Source organism: Salvelinus namaycush, chromosome 1 (genome assembly GCF_016432855.1).
Source record: "Salvelinus namaycush isolate Seneca chromosome 1, SaNama_1.0, whole genome shotgun sequence".
In the NCBI taxonomy this organism is placed as follows: Eukaryota; Metazoa; Chordata; class Actinopteri; order Salmoniformes; family Salmonidae; genus Salvelinus; species Salvelinus namaycush.
The window spans coordinates 55,116,542-55,136,840 of record NC_052307.1 but is presented as its reverse complement, the minus strand read 5'-3'; the positions used below and the strand labels follow the sequence as shown (position 1 = coordinate 55,136,840).

At 49.3% G+C, this 20,299-nt stretch overlaps 1 protein-coding gene across 1 annotated transcript in view; it reads right to left on the bottom strand.

Annotated features, from left to right (window-relative positions):
- LOC120055896 (coiled-coil domain-containing protein 102A) overlaps positions 1-20,299 on the bottom strand; it is a 70,290-nt gene that overhangs the window by 21,045 nt on the left and 28,946 nt on the right. The window contains exons 3-6 of the mRNA XM_039003939.1: positions 19,990-20,207; positions 19,032-19,140; positions 17,972-18,088; positions 16,940-17,149 (exon numbers count right to left, since the gene is read on the bottom strand). Coding sequence (XP_038859867.1) covers positions 16,940-17,149; positions 17,972-18,088; positions 19,032-19,140; positions 19,990-20,207 — 654 coding nt within the window. The remainder of the gene's footprint in view (positions 1-16,939; positions 17,150-17,971; positions 18,089-19,031; positions 19,141-19,989; positions 20,208-20,299) is intronic.

The window sequence follows — 20,299 nt, the reverse complement described above, 5'->3', positions numbered from 1 at the left end:
GATGGCGCACGCGTGCAGCCGGTTTGGGCAAGGTGTTGTACTGTTAATGAATCATTCCATTTCCAAAGTGCGTTTTGGCAATACGTACTGTACATTCTTATCTCATGCTAATAAAGCAATTTGACATTGAAATGGATTACTATTGTACAGCACGTAGAACAGCACTATCTGGCCCGGAGACCGTGTGTGTGGTGATAGTGGAGGAGCCCGCTGTAAAGGGGAAGATGATTTACGATACAACACCAAGGTTTTCAAAAACTTCGAAATGAACAATGCAACCACAAAACCCTGATCCACAAAACTGCCATTTGGTGTACTGTAGCCTTAATACTAATAAAACAATCATCATTGTATCTTTTTATCAAACTAAAAGGATCAGGCTTGTTCGTAGCAGCGGTGGTACAGTGGCAACATTAGTAGTAGATGGTGTACTTTGAGCAGGAAATCCCCGGTCACGTATGAACTCATGCAGATAATTGTTTGGTTGATTGATGTGAGATGTGATAGGGGTTAAGTGGAAGGGGGTCATAAGGTCTGGATAGATACTATATACATAGAGACACACAAGGACAGACAGGGAGAATGCCCTCATCAAGTGCCTAGTTTAGACAAAGGGAGAGAAGGAGGGGGAGACACGGGGGGGGAATGAGAGGGAGGAGAGGGGTAAGGGAGGGGCTGCGAGCAGGAATAAACAGGGCAGAGGTGAAGACTAAGAACAAAGGGAATTTCCCGGGAGAAAAAGCGACACGAAAAAAAGAGAAAAAGGGGAGAAGAACAAGAAGGCAAAGATGACAGTGCGATATCCAAGAGAAGAAATAAAGAGAGTACACTCGGAAACGCATGACATCACTGCATCGCATCATCTGACAAAGAACCGCTTCAGAGTTCGGATCTTGGAAGTCAGTGAGACGCCGCGGAATCAGACAGCATTCCCTACTGCTGGATCGAACGTTTCACTCAGCTGTAATGTGGGTCTGAGTGTCCTCCGTGAAGGGACCGCTTCGATAGAGAGAGGAGGGAGAGTTGCCGGGCAAAAGAGCTGAGTCTACATAAAACACGAGGGAGAGACTGATGAATGATCTATGATGATGAAGATACTCACTGGAGGTGAGGTGAGAGATGGAGATTTCGCACTCAAACTGATTCACAGACACACTGCTGGGAGTGTGTGCGCGCGCACGCACGCACGCACGCACGCACGCACGCACGCACGCACGCACGCACACACGCACGCACACACTGGAAGAATTCTGTCCAAAAGGCACATCAAATGTAACACACAGATGAAGAGCCATGGAATGACACATGTAGGAAACATCCTTCCAGATAAATTTTTCACACCAAGCTTGACAGAAACACACATGAGCAGTAAGACAATCCTGCCCCATAGCCAATTAGTAAATAAATAAAGAGAGGTAGATTGGTTGGAGGGAGCTAGATAAAGGAGGGTGTCACTCAAGGCTTGCTGTTAAATGTTTCTCCTTGACTGGCTCCAAGACCCTGAAATCTGCCGTAACATCTGCTGGCACTGAAACAAAGACACACACTAGACACAATACACTACACACTCTAGTCAAAGTAACCACACGCACACTAACATTAACACGAAGACAAGACACACAAAATGACCAACACATACTGAACAGCCAAACCAGATACAGCCTGGTTCGAATCCAGGCTGTATCACATCTGGCCGCGATTGGGAGTCCCACGGGCGGCGCACAATTGGCCCAGCGTCGTCCGGGTTCGGCCGTGGTAGGCCGTCATTGTAAATAAGAATTTGTTCTTAACTGACTTGCCTAGTTATATAAAGGTTAAACATTTTTTTTTTATTAAAGCCAAGATGGAGAAAGACTAAAAAGCTTTATGCAACGCAGACATTATTCACACATGATATCTTCCACCCACTCCCGTTTCCCCTCCTCCTCTACCCTTAGCATATTTTCATACATGTATATTGAGACCCACACATACTGTGGCCATGCATACAGCACATGCACACACGGATGCACAGCCAAGACAGAGATACACAGACATCAATGATTGTTCAGGAATCTCGCTTACACACTCCACTTTCCCCTACAGGTTTTATAAAACGTAATATAGTATTCATTTAGACCCACACACTGCACGCCCACCCAATCCACACACAGACACACACACACACACACATACCCTGGATAGTAGAATTGGGTAGATTATGAGGCTGCCTGAGGGAACGGAGCCTATTGCTATGCTCCAGCACGATTGGTCAGGATTAGATCAAGTCTATGGAAATGGGAGAGGCGGAGGGAGAGAGAAGATAGTGACAGAGTGATTCATCAATGGGAAACTGGGGGCACTGGGGTGGTAATGGTTCCACAGTCAGCTAACGGCTCCATAAGCCTATCTCTACTGAGAGCCACTGAGCCAGGTGTGTGATTCACAGTGGCCCCCTAGAGGCACCAAAGAGCTGCCAGAGGGAACACCTACCCCCCAGTCTACACCTCCGCCAGACAGCCTGCTCACACAGTTCCCCGGGGTGTGTTCAGCACAACATTTTGGAACGGTCGACAATGTTTGGCAACGGAACGTGTCCATGGGTACTGTCTATACCTGCCATTCTACAGACGGATCCAACTGGGCTGGTTGAATGCAGTGTTAAAGGCTCGACAGCCTCAACCAGTCTGCCCTGGACCATACCGATCACAGTCTAAAATTCAGTTTGCAGGCTGCAATGTCCATAATTAAATATCTGTAATATTTTCAAAGCAAACACTTAGTCATAATATAGCTGAAGCTCTCCCTCTGCCTAGGATGTAGAGCCTCCCTATAGGCGATAATAAACACACACACCACCAAGTAGACCTGGCCACGGCCAGGGTTGCCCCTGTGTAGGATAGCAGAGCCCAACGACAGTAATTGACAGAGCAGGTGCATGGCCTTGGGGTCACCAACTGCAACTGCCGGAGTTCATCTCCCCACGCACCTGGCAACGGAGCAAACTCATTACCCTGGCCACGCCCCGGCCCTACGACACCTGCCCCTGCCGCCCGCTCCTTGGCCTACCCTCGCCTTCCTCTCCTGCTTCTCTCTTCAATACTGGTGCTCTTGCTCACCATCCTCAAAGCGAGTGTTTAACTTCTCTACAATGCCACTGCTCTGCTCTGTTCTCGTCCACATCCATACAACTATGACTGCCCTCTTCCATACAAACCCATACCTTTTTCCTCTAACCTTCCTTTCACCTCTCCTTTCCCTCTAGTCCTGTTCCCCTCCTCCCTTTCTCATAAAGATATTTTGCTGACCCTCACCCTGTAACGTACCTCTCTCCTCATAGCCGAGAATAAATGTCAGGTTAAAAAGCTGCTCCTTGGAGAGAGAGAGGGAAGGAAGCTAGGTCTGTCCTGTCAGAAGCACACATCAGGGCAGATTTTTTGCTCTCTCACTGTCACACACACACACACACACACACACACACACACACACACACACACACACACACACACACACACACACACACACACACACACACACACACACACACACACACACACACACACACACACACACACACACACACACACACACACACGTTTATCTCAGTCCTCCAGCCTGAAAAGCATGTTCCCTCAAATTACCTCCGTTTCTGCACGGTATCAGTAAAATGCCTTCCTCTCTGTTTTCCTCTCTGCTTCTCCTGCCGCACATTTATAGTATAGCAGTTATTTTTGCCCTTCACACACACAGGAACACATAACACACACAGAGACAAACACCCCCCCCCCTCTCTCTCTCTACAATCTCCTGTACCTGCTCTGTGTCCCTTGTCGGACTCAGTGCCACTCCAGCTCTCTCTCTCAGTCTTAATGACGTCTCTGGGCTGCCTGCGAACTGCTGCATTAGCGACCAGGCTCATAAATAAGCCATTCAGGCAAGCAGTAATGGAGTCATTTACACTGAGCACAGGCCACATGGCCTACCTGCAACTAACAGGCCTGCTTAGGCTGAATGGACTTCAGGGGAGAGCTGCGTCACACTGACTGATGTCCACTGGTTCTGCTCTGACACACTGGAGACGGTTACGTCCTGTGCACTGTAGCATGATTCCTTCCCCTCCGTCACACAGCGCGCGACAGCACGTTCAACATTCAGACGTCCTTGTCACGCAAGGCTGTGCACGCTACGGATTAACAATGAGCATTCATGGAGGATCAGAGGGAGGAGGAGAGAGAGGAAGGGGGGAGGGCGAGGCGGTGAGAGCGACGGGGATATGAAAGAGAAGACTCCCTCACGGAAAGCACAGCAGGTCCAAATGGAGAAGTACTGAGACAGGAGACCCTGAATCTGAGGCACAAGACAAATCATTTCACACTAATTAACCCCAGATGTTATAACCACACACCAGGAGAGCTCATCTACATACGCACGCACACGCGCGCACGGAACGACAACAAAACAATGAATGTGGGTACAGGTACACACACACACAAACACAAACACTGCCACAAACGCAATTTAAATGTATCACCCTCAATGAAACGCACACATTGCAAACCCATGCGACAGACCCTGTGATGACAATGAAGCTAACTAACTAGTGTAACCTGTTAACCAGCAGCAACAGTATGAGAGAGTCAGTCCATTATTCAGGCAGAGCAGATGAGCAGTGTGTATGGGCTCATTAATCAGTGTGATTGGTGAGCGGTCAGGTTTTATTCCAGGAGATGGGAGGGGCCTGGGGGTGGGGGGCATCGCATCTGCAGGGTAGAGCAGGGGCAGCTGTTTCAGGAGGGGGGGGGGGGTGGAGAGGTTTGGTTGGGTTTACTTGTGTTTGAGAAAGATAAAGAGAGAGCGAGAGAAAGAGAGAAACAGAGACAGAGGGTCAGAGAGAGAGAGAATTGAATTGAGAAAGATAGAGAGAAGAGAGAGAAGAGAGAGAAGAGAGAGAAGAGAGAGAAAGAGAAAGAGAAAGAGAAAGAGAAAGAGAAAGAGAGAGAGGGGGGGGGGGAAACCTGTACACTTCAGAAAAAAACTCCAAGGCCTATTTCTCACCAAACATGATGTTCTATTCACTGTTACACAAGGATTTCTGTTATCTGGCTGGGTCTGACACAAACCCCTTCACAAACCCACTCAGAGAGGTGAGAGGCTCCTCACAGCCAAGGTTCCGGTCCTTGGTGAGAGACTGGGAGGCTTGTCATTAAACAAAGCTCTCTTTATTTTTCCAGTGGGCATATCCAGAGGGAGTAGAGGGGGAGACAGAGGGTGTAGAGATAGGAAGCAAGAGTGGGAGAGAGAGAGAGAGAGGGAGAGAGAGAGAGAGAGAGAGGAAGGAGAGAGAGGGGGGTAGAGAGAGAGAGGGCAAGAGAGATAGAGAGAGGAAGGAAGGAAGGAAGGAAGGAAGGAAGGAAGGAAGGAAGGAAGGAAGGAAGGAAGGAAGGAAGGAAGGAAGGAAGGAAGGAAGGAAGGAAGGAAGGAAGGAAGGAAGGAAGGAAGGAAGGAAGGAAGGAAGGAAGGAAGGAAGGAAGGAGGCGGATAGAGAGGGCGATAGAGAGAGCGAGAGAAAGCGAGTGAGAGAAAGAGAGAGGAAGGAGAGAGAGAGGGGGACAGAGAGATGGAGAGTGAGAGATGGGGGAGAGAGAGAGAGATGGGGAGAGAGAGAGAGAGAAAGAGGGAGAGAGAGCGAGAGAGAGAGATGGGGGAGAGAAAGAACAGAGTGAGTGCATTACCTTGAGCTCCTTACTCTGTCTTTCTTTGATGTTTCAAACAGCTGATGTTTGAATTCTGCAGCTTGTACAGGGTTGACCTCAGGGGAGGCTGGTGGAAGGAGCTATGGGAGGATGGGCTCACACTAATGGCTGGAATTGGATCAATGGAACGGAGTAAAACACGTTGTTTCCATGTGTTTGGTACCATTTCATTGATTCCATTCCAGCCATTACAATGAGCCCATCCTCCTATGGCGTCTGTCTCCAAAACCAGCCTCCTCTGGTTGACCTGGTGATCGATCTCTCTCGTCTCTCTCTCTCGTCTCTCGTCTCTCGTCTCTCGTCTCTCTCTCTCTCTCTCTCTCTCTCTCTCTCTCTCTCTCTCTCTCTCTCTCTCTCTCTCTCTCTCTCTCTCTCTCTCTCTCTCTCTCTCTCTCCTGTCTCTCCTGTCTCTCCTGTCTCTCCTGTCTCTCCTGTCTCCTGTCTCCCACACTGCCGCTTCACACAGTACTAGGAACTGTGCTTCCACATTCATCTTTAACCTAAGATTTGTTTACGCACAGATGTCTGGATCTGTGTATGAAGCTGAAATAGAATCCCGCTGCGCTCTAAATTAAATGTCATTTCTGTACTGGCATCTGAACATGTGTCACATCGTTTACTAGGGCTTCATAATGTGGAGGAAAGCAGTGCTGGCAGAGACATGAGAGAAACGTGTGAGTAAGTGTAAGTCCTTGTGTGTGAGAGAGATCGGGGTTAAACTGTACATGTGCTGTGTGTGTGTGTGTGTGTGTGTGTATGTGTGTCAGTGAGGGCAGGGGCTTGTCTCTGCACATAGGGGGATTCATCTTATTCATCGAGCATCAAAGATGAAGCCAGGTGTATAATATTCTAATATATAGCCGAGCAGTTCTCCTTGTCACCTTCAGCATATGCAGCAGTCTATAATCATCTACAGAGGCGTCATGATTAACTACCTGCAACGCAGACACACACACACACCCACACCCACACACACACGCAGGCACGCGCACAGACACATATGCATGAGCACACACACACACTCACACATGCGCAGATGGTGAGACAGTAGGGTAAGCCAGATCTCAGTGGGGATGCTGGCGATGGTAAAGGGTGTGTGCTTCTTGGCTGGGCCACAGTTGGCTAGAGGGACGGCCCATTGACGGCCCATTGTTACAGACTGGCACTATGAAGAAGGGACTCACCTCCTGGAAAACAGCATGGATCCAAGTCAACAACAACCAACAAACAGTCCACAACCACCTCTTCAACAAAGACAACCTACAGTACCAGGACAATTCCAGTTTAAAGGATGCTGTAGAGTTAGTACTGCTGATAGGCTCACACACACACACACACACACACACATCACACCACACATGTACAGTTTAACCCCGATCTATGTCTCTCACACACACATACTGATACCAAACTGCATTCACGACAGACAGACAGACAGACAGACAGACAGACAGACAGACAGACAGACAGACAGACAGACAGACAGACAGACAGACAGACAGACAGACAGACAGACAGACAGACAGACAGACAGACAGACAGAACGCTATCTCACATAGGGAGACAGGGCTTGGCCTTGTACGAGTCCTCTGGGAGGAGGAAGAGTAGAGATAGCCTGTAGGGAACACAGGGGTAGTGTGTGTCAGACAGCTTCGACAGCACACTGATAAACCACCACAGGATGTGACTGGCACTGTGGCTCTCAGCTCAGCCTCTGATTAAATACATGTATCAAACCTGTCTTTACCTCTCTCTCTCTGCACTTTACTTTCTTCATCAATAGGCTGCAGTTTAACTTGTCTTCAATGTGACCAATGGAACCAATACATGCACGCACGCACGCACACACACACACACACACACAGGGGGAACAAACCCACAGTAGCCTACACACCAAGACGGATGACAACACACAGAAACACACACAAACACAGTCCCATTCCCCCTCTCTCTCCTCAGGCCATCTGAATTGCACCGCGACAGAGGACATCAATCTCCTAGCTGGCCGTGAGTTGCTCAGAAAGCCTGGGCTGGGGATGGGTCTGATTTTGGTATCAATCACACTTTGTTCTTTGTCGGTGTCGCCACAGTGTCTTAATCGCTCTGCGTGTTTCTCTGCCCCTGTCTCGATCGATACCCTGCCTCAACAACACACAGGGAAGGACATCCATCAGCCACACAGTCTCAGTGTCTCCAGGCCTGGCCTATTTGTATACTGGAGACACACACACATCCTATTCCTTATCTGGTGCTTGGCCTCTTCTTTTCAGGTCTTCTACTCTCCACACTCTCACTTACTCCCTGTTGTCCTCTATCTTTCGCTACCATCCTTCATCGATCCATCGTTTTGCTCCTCCTCCCTCTCGCCACCCCACCCTGGCTGACAGAGAGTGTGTGAGAATGACTGGATGAGAGAGGGAGGATGAATGAGTGAGTGGGTAGGTGGGTGAGAGAGCGCGCGAGAGAGAGAGAGAGAGAGAAAGAAAGAAAGAGAGAGTGAATGAGTGAGTGGGAAGGTGAGAGAACGAGTGAGTAAGTGAGTGAGTGAGTGAGTGAGTGAGTGAGTGAGTGAGTGAGTGAGTGAGTGAGTGAGTGAGTGAGTGAGTGAGTGAGTGAGTGAGTGAGTGAGTGAGTGAGTGAGTGAGTGAGTGAGTGAGTGAGTGAGTGAGTGAGTGAGTGAGTGAGTGAGTGAGTGAGTGAGTGAGCGAGCGAGTGGGCGGAAGAGCGAGTAAATAAGTTACTAAAGGAGAGTGAGTGTTGAGTGAGAGTGCGGGAGAGAGAGAGAGAGAGAGAGAGAGAGAGAGAGAGAGAGAGAGAGAGAGAGACTTTGACTTTTGACTTTTTGTCTTTCTTTACTGAAACATTCTCATTTCATTTCAAACTCGCCACCCCCCCAAAATAAAAAAATAAAAAAACAAAATATAGCCTGTACTGCATACATGTACCATACTCACCTTTCCATCTACCAAATGATACAAATCACCATACACAAAAACGATACCCACTACTACAACCGTATATCCAAAACATCTTCCCCAGCTATACAGACAGCCCCCCCAACACACCATATCTCTTCAAACATCTCCACACATTTTATCATTTTATAGAACTCAAACTCAACCCTAAGGCGCGCAGAGACCATCCCATTAAACAGTAGTAAAGGGTCTGTTATCCCCCCACCTTTGACCCTGTTTCTCCTTGTTAGCCAAATAGCTAACTTTGCCTGAGCAAACAGAAAATTCAACAACACACATTTTGCTTTCTCCTTACTCGAATACCTGTATCCCATTATAAACATCCCAACAGCAAAAACCACCCCCAACCTCTCACACAGACATTCCAACAGAGACATTAATGGCATTAACCTGGTGCACACAGAAAACACATGAATCACAGTTTCTTTCATTTGACAGAAAGGACACCCCTGCCCAATTCCCGGATCAACCCGTGCCAACCAGCTGTTAGTGGCCAGGGCTCCATGAAGAACCCTCCACTGGAGGTCCCCTGACCTCTTTGGTACTGGGGGTTTGTAGAGCGCCCTCCATCTAAACCCCACCATACTCTCCACCCCACATACCCCGTGCCACTGATGTGCCTTCACTCCTGTTAGGCTTCTAATGTTCCTAACCTTAACGCAGAGGTTGTAGAGGGCTTTACCTCCCACCCCCTCAAACTCCCCCAGGCTCGGAGTGTTAAAATCTAACAAGTCCTCCAGACCCCCTTGCCAGTCTCCAGTCTCTGCCGTCACCTGCAGTGGCGGAAACATTGGTGGCCCCTCTCCCTTTGGCCTCTCAAACACCCCCCTTACCTGCTCAGACAGTGCCTCCTGGACCTCCTCCAGGAATCTCTCCAGCAGCCTAAGAGACGTTATTCCTGTTTGTTGAGCCAAGACCTCCGGGGTTTTCCACCCCTCCTCTCCCAGCATTCTCAGGTCACCCTGAACCGATCTCAAAGGGATGGCTGGGTTGTGGAAAATAGGCTCCTCCCACACCCACTGCCCAGGCTCCACACCCCTTTCTCGTGTGGGCCTTAATAGCTGCCAGGTCCTCAGCACCGCAGAGTAAAACTCTGAGAGACCTGCTGTACTCAGTCTCTCCAGCTTCATGAGGAACAGCTGCCGGTCCAACCCTAATCCGCCAGCTCTCCTCAGCAGCGCGCATGCTGGTTCCCTCCAGCCAACATCATTATGGTACAGCAGTCTCTGCACCGCCTTTAGCCGGAAAGCAGCCATCCTGCTCTCCAGTTCCACCAGGCCCTGTCCTCCTTCGTGGACGGTCATGTACAACACTGCTGCCTTCAGCCAGTGATGTCCCGACCAAAAGAAGTCCACCAGCTTGCGTTGCAGGTCTGCAAGCAGACCGGCGGGGGGGTTGAGGACAGCCAGTTTATGCCACAAGGAAGATGCCACCAGGTTGTTAATTATCAGCACCCTCCCTCTATATGACACTTGAGATAGGAGCCACCTCCACCTGGCCAGTCTTGACACCACTGCCTGTGACAGCCCCTCCCAGTTCTTCCTGACCCACCTCTCCGAGCCCAGGTACACCCCCAACACTTTAAGCCCTTCACAACCCCACTGCAAACCCCCTGGAAGGAGAGGAGGAGCCCTATCCCCCCATGCCCCACATAACAGAGCTTTGCTCTTTCCCCAGTTTACCTTAGCTGATGAAGCTCCCTCGTACACCTTCAGACTAGTCTCTAGTTCCTGCATATCTTGCCCCTCCCTGACCATCACAGAAACATAATCTGCATATGCTGAGACTGCTATTCCTGTCACCACACCCATGCCTGTCCAGCACACTCCCTGCAGTCTCCTGCGTAGCAGTCCTAAAAAAGGCTCAATGGCTAGTGTGTATAGCTGCCCAGATAGAGGGCATCCTTGTCTAATGCCCCGTCTCACCCAGACTGGCCTACTGAGCCCCCCTCCCACCTTAACCATACATGACGCCCCAGCATACAACAGCTTCACACAGGTCACAAAACTCTTCCCAAACCCAAACACAGACATCACATTAAACAGATACTCATGATCCACTCTATCAAAGGCCTTCTCTTGATCTAAAGAGACCAGTCCAAAGTTCACATTAGAACCTCTCGACAAGTCCAACATGTCCCTAATCAAGAACAAGTTGTCCGTGATTGAGCGTCCCGGTACACAATATGTCTGGTCCTTGTGTATTATAGAGTCCAGATGGGACTTCAGTCTGTTAGAGAGGACCTTGGCAAAAATCTTGTAGTCCGCACAGAGTAATGCCACAGGCCTCCAGTTCTTAAGTTCACACAAGTCCCCTTTTTTGGGCAGGAGAGTCAGAGCCGCCCGACGGCAGCTCATCGGCAACTCTCCTACCCCGACGCATTCACGCAAGACGCAAAAGAAGTCCTGTCCAATTGTTCCCCAGAATTTTTTGTAAAACTCCACTGGGAGTCCATCGACCCCCGGTGCACGACCGGGGGACATCTGGGTTACGGCCTCTGCCAGTTCATGTGACAACAGAGGAATGTCCATTTCATCCCTCTGTGCCCGAGAGAGCTTAGGGAGTCCTGCGAACAAGACCTGAGCACACATAGGATCACACATTTCTGCCCTATACAATTCAGTATAAAACTCCACAGTCCGCTCCCGCATCTCCCCCACCACAGAGGTCACCCGCCCATCAGAGAGCCGTAAACAATGCATACCCTTGGCTTCACTGCTCTGTCTTTCCAAACCAAAGAAGAAGGAGCTGGGAGCATCCATCTCCTTGAGCATGGAGAACCTAGCTCTTACAAGTGCTCCCTTTGCTTTAACCTGGAAAAAACTGCCCAGGTCCCTACGTAATTCGGCTAAATTAGCCTGGAGGCCTACATTGCCTTGCCCCACCATCTCTACCTCCATCTCACTAATACACCGCTCTAGTTCCCCCAATACTCTCCTAGCCTCTGAGGATGAGAGAGCTGTGTACTGTTGACAGAAAAGCCGAATTTGCACTTTCCCCACATCCCACCATTGACTCAGAGACTCATACTCCTCTCTTCGCTGCCCCCACCTTTCCCAAAAAGTCTGGAAACCTGAGCAAAAAGTGGCATCTTGTAAGAGCTTTACATTGAACTTCCAATAAGATGCCTGCCGGGGCCCTGGTGAAATAGACAGCCGAGCCATGGTTATGTGGTGATCCGAAAACCCCACTGGGAGAATGGTAGCGCCCAGCAGCCTATTGCTCTGATTCCTGGACATGTAAAAACGATCAAGTCGAGCTGCACTCACCCTAGCCCCAAAGACCTTCACCCATGTATACTGTCTTGTGTTTGGATGTTTAGTTCTCCAAACATCCACTAGGTCAAACTGATTAATGATGTCCCCTAACACTCCCACTGACACTGAATGAGGCTCTTCCCCATTTCTGTCTTTTGTAAAATCCATTGTACAGTTCCAGTCACCTCCGATCACCAGCGTCTCCTCAGGCGCTACTTGTGAGAGTTCCTGTCTAAGACTCCCAAATAGAACCCCTCTTTCTCTCCCTGTGTTAGGCGCATACACATTTATAAAAACAAAACCCATGCTGTTAATTTCTGCTTTAACAACAAGCAACCTGCCCTTACACACCTCCTTTGAGGAGCAAATTTTTACAGACAGACCCGGTGCAAAAAGGACTGCCACCCCTGCACTAAGATTTGTCCCATGGCTCAACACACTTGCCCCTTTCCACCAGAGCCCCCAATCAACTTCATTCACCACATCACTATGCGTCTCCTGCAGAAACAACGCCTGTACTTTTTTTTGTTTTACATATTCACCCAACACACTCCTCTTTCCCGCATCTCTGGCGCCATTTATATTAAGCGAGCCTACCCGAAGAGTCTCCATAAGAAGTGGGAGAAAAGCCAGCAGAGAAATAGACCAATAGCAAAGCTCAAAAAGCCCCAGTGTCAGAAAGAAATTAAACATTTAAACAGTGTCTGAAGGTAAACCTTTACGCACTGTTGTGACCCACTTCCTCAACCTAAACCGTTTCCTGGGTGAGAGGACACCATGCCCCTCATTTCTCATAGCATGTTGTACTGATCTTACAAACTTTCTAGGATCAGGAAAAAAAGCCTCAAGATTAACTTTTTCCCCCTTAGTCTCATTCAGGAACCTTGTCAGTTCTCTCAACGTGTACTTAGACCCCTCTGGTTGACTGGCTGTCAGCTCCGGGCCAATTGAAGAAGAGTCTGAAAAAAATAACTCCTCATCCTCTTCCTCAGACTCACTTTCCTCCTCTTCTCTATCTCCCACCCTGACCACCTGCCCTTTCTCTCTGGTTAGGGCCTCACCCACAGCAACAGGCAACATTTCCATGGTGCCTTTGTCCACACCCTTTTTCCTTTTCCGCTTGACACCCTCCTCCTCCCCCCCTAATCTCTTACACTTCCCCACTATACTCTCCTCATCCTCTAGAATAACCTGACTAGACCCAGTATCATCTACACCACCCTCCATAGCATGACTAGGCCCAGCATCATCTACACCACCCTCCATAGCATGACTAGGGCCAGCCTCAGCTACCCCACCATCCATAGCCTGACTAGACTCAGCCTCTGCTATACCACCATCCATATCCTGCCTAGACCCAGCACCCTTTACACCACCCTCCATAGCATAACTAGGCCCAGCCTCAGCTACCCCACCATCTCTAGCCTGACTAGACCCGGCCTCTGCTTCCCCACCATCTCTAGCCTGACTAGACCCAGCCTCCACTACCCCACCATCTCTAGCCTGACTAAACTCAGCTACAGCTACCCCACCATCTCTAGCCTGACTAGGCCCAGCCTCTGCTGTCTGCATCTCCTTACCCCCTGCACTTTGAACACGATTTCCCCCACTGGCGCCTGTACCCTCACCTTGTCTACGGCCTTTGTGTGGGCACGCAAAACTCTTGTGCCCCAAATCCCCACATTCAAAACACCGTAGACTATCTGTGCTGGCAAAACCTGCATAGAGCCCCTCCCCATGTCTCACTTTAAAGTGCACATTTAGCTGTTGCTCATTGTTGTTCAGAAACATAAACACTTGCCTCCGGAACGAAACAACGTGCTTAACGGAATCTGCCTGAAACCCTGCTGATAGTACACGGAAACCGCTAGCAAACTTACCAAAACGACTCAGCTCTTTCCTAATTTGATCATCCGTAATAAACGGAGGCAAATTTGCCACTACAACTCTTGTTGAAGGGGTAGACAGAGGTGAAATTGACACCAACACATCCCTTACAAATATTCCGCTAGCAATTAGCCTACCAACCAAATTAGCCCTTTTCATGAACACAACCACAGCTTTGTTCATTCTAGAAGCAGAATGTATAAACTCAGCTCCTACCTGTTCACCGACCGCGAGCAGAACCTCCTCCACCTTAACTCCATTCTCAGGAACACACCTGAATCCATGCTGTATCGACAGCGTCTCCTCCGCGCTGGGCTGAGAAGCCATTGCGCGCACCACACCTTCCAAACCCTAGGAAAGTTACTCTGTCCTCTTCCACCCTAACTTTGAAAAAAAACTTTGGATACCGCTAAAACAAATACTACATTAACCCTCCACCATAGAAAATAACATGTAAAGAAAAGAATCAAGAAAGTTAGTTAGGATAGAGCTTTCCACACCAAACACTCAGCCTCCAAAAACACCCAGCATGCACTGCGAGAGAGAGAGAGAGAGAGAGAGAGAGAGAGAGAGAGAGAGAGAGAGAGAGAGAGAGAGAGAGAGAGAGAGAGAGAGAGAGAGAGAGAGAGAGAGAGAGTGAACGAGTGATGCAGGGTGCTTTAGGCCCAGTCTATAAATCTGGGGATCCTGGAGAGAGACGGACGGTGCTCATAACGAGCCTACACCGAATGTTTTTATTCCTCCATAGATTCCTCTAACAGGGCACAGCTGGACCCAGAGATTACACCCAGACAGAGATAGATCGAGAGGGAAGAATGGCGGGAGGGAGAGACAGATGGAGGGAGAGCAACATATCCTCTCGTCTCCTCTATTCTCTCTCAGTGGTGACCCGAGCTGTCGCCCGTGATCAGTTGCCACAGAGTGTGACGCTCTCATTCCACAACAGCCAGCTAGAGACCCTGTCTGATGAACACATGCTTCGTACGTGTCTGACGAGAGGCATATTTCCTACGTGTCGAACAACCAGGCAGAGACCTAACGACTAGAGATTATTCACAGCTGTACAGCGTGTAATGCGTAAGCACTGGTGGGAGGCTGCATGCCATGCAGTGCACTGAGCCCAATCCAACATGATGCATTCATGTCATCTAGTGCACAAGGACACTACCCAGTCGGAACAGGCCACCTGCTCTTGATGGATAAGGGTCCTTAATCTCTGTGACATGGGCAGAATTTATGGACAGCACGGGATAATTGGGTCCTGTGGCAGTGTAGCACTGTGCATGGAGGAGACAGATTTGAATTGAAGATTTCAAGGTTCCACCATCTCCATCTGCCTGTCTGTGTGCTCCCCACATTCACTTTCCTTTCGACTCCTCTCTCTGTCTCCCAGTTCATGTGAGACTATTTGCAAATAAGTATCCCTCGGGGTGGAAGGCATGACGTGTGCTAATCCTATAGCCTAGAGGTTAAGTGTGTTGCGCCAGCAAGCGAACGGTCTCTGGTTGGAATTCCTGAGCCGACGATATACAACAACAACAAAAAGCTGTTGATGTGCGGTTACTCCTGTATTTCATTTGGGATAAGAGTGTCTGCTAAATGACTCACATGTACATGTCCTAGTTACAGGTAGGGCTGAGAATTGCCACAGACCTTATGATATTATCATGATGCTGAGGCGATTTGATGTTCTGAACATATTGCTCACTGAGTGTACAAAACATTAGGAACACCTGCTCTTTCCATGACATAGACTGACCAGGTGAATGCTATGATCGCTTATTGAAGTCACCTGTTAAATCCACTTCAATCAGTGTAGATGAAGGGGAGGAGAGGTTAAAGAAGGATTTTTATAGCCTTGAGACAATTGAGACATGGATTGTGTATGTGTGCCATTCAGAGGGTGAATGGGTAAGACAAAATATTTCAATGCCTTTGACCGGGGTATGGTAGTAGGTGGCAGGTGCACCGGTTTGAGTGTGTCAAGAACTTCAACGCTGCTGGGTTTTTCACACTCATCAGTTTCCTGTGTGTATCAAGAATGGTGCACCACCCAAAGGACATCCAGACAACTTGACACAACTGTGGGACGTATTGGAGTCAACATGGGCCAGCATCCCTGTGGAACGCTTTTGACACCTTGTAGTCCATGCCCTGACGAATTGAGACTGTTCTGACGCTACCTAGAGTATTTTTTATTTATTTACAAATTGATACATGGTGTCAAATATTGAGGGTGGCAGGGTAGCCTACTGGTTAGAGCGTTGGACTAGTAACCACAAGGTTGCAAGATCGAATCCCTGAGCTGAAAAGGTAAGGTAAAGGTAAAACCCACTGTTCCTAGGCCGTTATTGAAAATAAGAATTTGTTCTTAACTGACTTGCCTAGTTAAATATAATATTGTTTCATGAGCCTAGGACCTAAAGGCAGCCTTTAGCTATTATTCCCCCAGCCTCTGGAATAGCTTGCCAGAGACCCTGAGGGGGGGACAACACTGTGGACATATTTTAAAGAGATCTTAAAACACACCTTTTTAGCTTTGCTTGTCTTTGGGGTGCATTTCCGTCGTTTAGTTTTTAAGAAACGTTCATCAAATACAATCGCAGACTGTTTCCTCATTGCTGTTGCTGTAAGATGGCAACTCGGTGCAATTGCACATGTGCCAATTGAATCTCAACAAGGAAACAGCCCGTGGTTGTATGTGATTCACGTTTATTGAACGTATGGATTTCAGCAAACAACGAAAAAGCACGCAAACTAGAGGGCAAACATAGGTACAAGGTTAGCGTTTCATCATTTACATTTTTGGAATTATTGACATTGGGCGAATCGATGTAGCTGAATTCCACAAAGCCTGGTCTCTGCGGCACTCCCTTGGTGGAGTTCATCAGAAACTCCATTCACCATGAAGTGGAGTTTAGTCAGCTACATGAAATGGTAGGTACTTAGGTAAAGGCCGGGGGGTGTATGAAACCACTCCTGGGTAGACCACACTAGTGAACCTCCCATATGTGCCTTAGTCAGAGGTGCACAGAAGGGTGGAGTCAGAGGTGCACGGAGGGGGGGGGTTCCTGCTCTCTGCGCTCACCTTGTTCCTCTCAAACAGCTCAGTCTGGATGGTCTTGAGGTCAGTGTCTAGGGCACTGGCCGCCTGCCGCCGTTTACGGGCCAGCTGTTCCTCCAGGTCCTCCGTCTGCGCCCGCAGCTTCTTGTTGTCCCTCTCAAGCGCCAGCTTCTCGGTCTCCAGGCGCTCCCGCCGGCCCCACTCGGCAGCGTTCTCCACCTGCAGCCGCTCCATCTGAGGAGGAGTGGGAGGAGGAGGGAGTGGGGGAGGAGAGGAGGGAAAACCATGTCAAATCAGAGGGAGAGGACGAGGTCAGAGGGAACGTTGAATCAACCAATCGCTGTACCAGAGGGGAATATAGAGACGCCTCCCTGCAGTCAGTCGGTCAGAGCACCAGTGTCCAGGTCGTGACAGTAAAGCCCTTTGTAAACGCTCTACAAGTGAAGGGGCTCTCCATTAGCATTTTGATCATACTCTCCTTTCCTGCAGCCCGGCCTGCCAGCCACCACAGCAGAGCCATTAAACATGCTCAGGGTGTATTCTCACGGCTGATATCCGAGCGCCGTTGAGCGGGGAGGATGTTGCTGCTGGGGCAATGAGGAAGAATACAGGAGAGGGAGAGAAAAGAGAGGAGAGGCGTGAGGCACGTGGGGCTGACAGTGGACTGGTGTCGGGCCCCCAGGGGCCGCTGGGACAATGTGACCCGCTCCTCTGAGGGGGGACAGGCGATGGGAGGAAGGCGCTCTAAAGAACACTTCAAAGGAGAGGACTCGTTCCACTCCACCATAAGCCACAGGCGTGAAATATACTCTCCAAAAATAACAACTTAGTACGTGAGTGACAAACTGACCACCCAGCCAGCTCCCACTTCCACCATGTCAACTAGTGGGTCACAGTTAGAGACAAGTGTCAACTTGAGTTCAATTGATGTTGAATGGGCTGAAATACCCCCATTAAGTGTAAAGGGATTTGAGATCTATAAAGCTATCTGAGTCCAGTCCATTACAACCCATTATAGATGCTTAAAAGCCAACTGGCTGTGTGTTTAAGCCTCACCTCTGCTCGTAGCTCGGCCAGTTTCTTGTCCATACTAGTGCGTGCTCCCAGCTCATCCTCCAGGTCCTCAGACATGCGACCCAACTCATCCTGGTGTACCTCCTTCAACATGTTCAGCTGAGAGAGAGAGAGAGAGAGAGAGAGAGAGAGAGAGAGAGAGAGAGAGAGAGAGAGAGAGAGAGAGAGAGAGAGAGAGAGAGAGAGAGAGAGAGAGAGAGAGAGAGAGAGAGAGAGAGAGAGAGAGAGAGATGGATACAGCCAGACAGCAGGAACATCTACAGGTGTTAAGCTCCTTGGTAAAAGTATCGGCATCCATGGTCTTAGTGTTAGTTCGCTCTCCTCCTATAAACCGAGCCACCTTCAAGGTTGATACGCTCCCATACAACATGACGTTCTCACTCAGCTGTGCAGGCTACAGCGGTTTCTCCCTTTAACCTCGGCGTTCCCACAGTGGTCCAGGCACATGATACGCACACGCCACAGCTCAACCTTCACCTCTCCTCCTCATCAAACATTCATTCCCGCTCTCTCTGTTCTCATCCCTCTTATCTCTCCTCTCTCTCATCTCCTCTCTCCTCCACCACCTCTTCTCCTCGCCTCTCTGCCCTTGATGATATCCGGAGAGATTCTTCAGTCTTCACTGACTACCCTGCCAGTCCATTCATGGTTTTCCAATAACATCGACAGACACACGCACACACACACACACACACACACACACAGAGCTTGTCTTTACTGAGCACAGAGTGCCTCCTAGTGGCAGTCTCCTGTAAACACACTCTGAGCTGGAGGCTCTGGCTCTTTGAAGCTGCTGTCTCAGCAGGTGTGTCTGTGTGAGGTGGATGTCTGCCAGGCTCTATTGACGTAGGTACGCGGGGGGTATATGTCCATATTCCTATGGTCAGTACGATGTCAACACTTCTAAGAGCACCAGGATGAAAGGGCTGACGTTTGATGCCTTTACCCCGTTTGATGCGTGGCCTCAGAGGGTGGGCCTCCCCTGGACGGGTGTTGGGGGGTGTTGGGGGGATCGGAAGGTAAAAGTGACCCTCAATCTCACCTGTTTCATGGCTTCCTGCTTGGTCTTGTTCTGCTCCTCGTATTTGAGTTTCCATTGGTTCAGATCTGTTTCCAACTTTTCTATGCTCTTACTGAGTGCATGCTTATCCCTGGGGAGAGAACATAGTTGGTTACATACTACTCTAGCAACATAGGTGATGGCTATTCCACAGAGATAGATCCCAAACCTTCAGAGAACAATCTAACACACGCACAATGCTAGTTCTGAATGTTTAATACAGGAAAATAGCTGTGCCTATTCAACATGTTTTTGAAGGAAGAGACTTGACAGAACCTGTGTCCCCAAAATCCTATGTATCCATGATGCCATCCAAACCGAGTTGGATAGATGTCGTGGTTAGCTAAAAGTGACAGCTGACTTCAACATTCTGGGCGAATACAAATGTCTTCTCCTGAGGTCAGCAGGGTGCCTATGGCACTGACAGAATGAATGGTCCAGAATGTTCCAGAATAGCCCTACAGAAACCAGTCTTACAGACAGACGGGCTCTGCCAGATTGTTGGACCTGAAGACGCAGACCCAATCGCCAGCGGAAATCAGCAGCCTCCAGAGAGCTCATAAAACAGTTATGATTCTAATGTTAAAGATCATGTGGCTGATGGTAGTGTTGGCGAGAGTGGGAAGCTGCAGCGGTGCCAGAGCTGAGCTCAGGCAAAAAACAGGAGGCTCTGCTTGTAAATTATGAGACTGGCATCTCAGCCAGGGTGGAACAGAGAAGAGACCGAGCAGTTACTAGTCTAAACTTTCCACACACTCAACATTAACGCTAATCTGATAATGAAATATGATGGACGGATGCATTATGAAAGGTGTCTCGTACGGCTCCAATTCCATACGAGCCATAATATGTCTGAGGAAAGCACCTTCACATAATCGAATATTCCTCAACCTCTCTAAATATTGTCTTCCTTCCTACTCCCTTGATCCCCTCTCCTTACTCGCGTTCCTTGAGCAGGACCTTCTGTGATTCGTCGAGGCGGAGCTGGAGGGCATTGATCTTGCCGGGGTCCTCCTCCATGGCAGTGATGTCATCCCAGAGCAGCCGGCTGCGGTCCTGTCGACTCAGGGCAGAACGCAGGCTGCTGGCGCTACGGGCGTCCCACGAGTCTGGACCTTCCGCCTTGGACCTCAGCACTGACTCCAACAGCTCCAGCTCCTAGGAGAAGGGAGGGATAGAAAGAACAGAATGACAGGTTATAGAGAAAGTGGAAGGGAGTGAGGGAGAGACAGAGGGCGTAAGTAAACGGG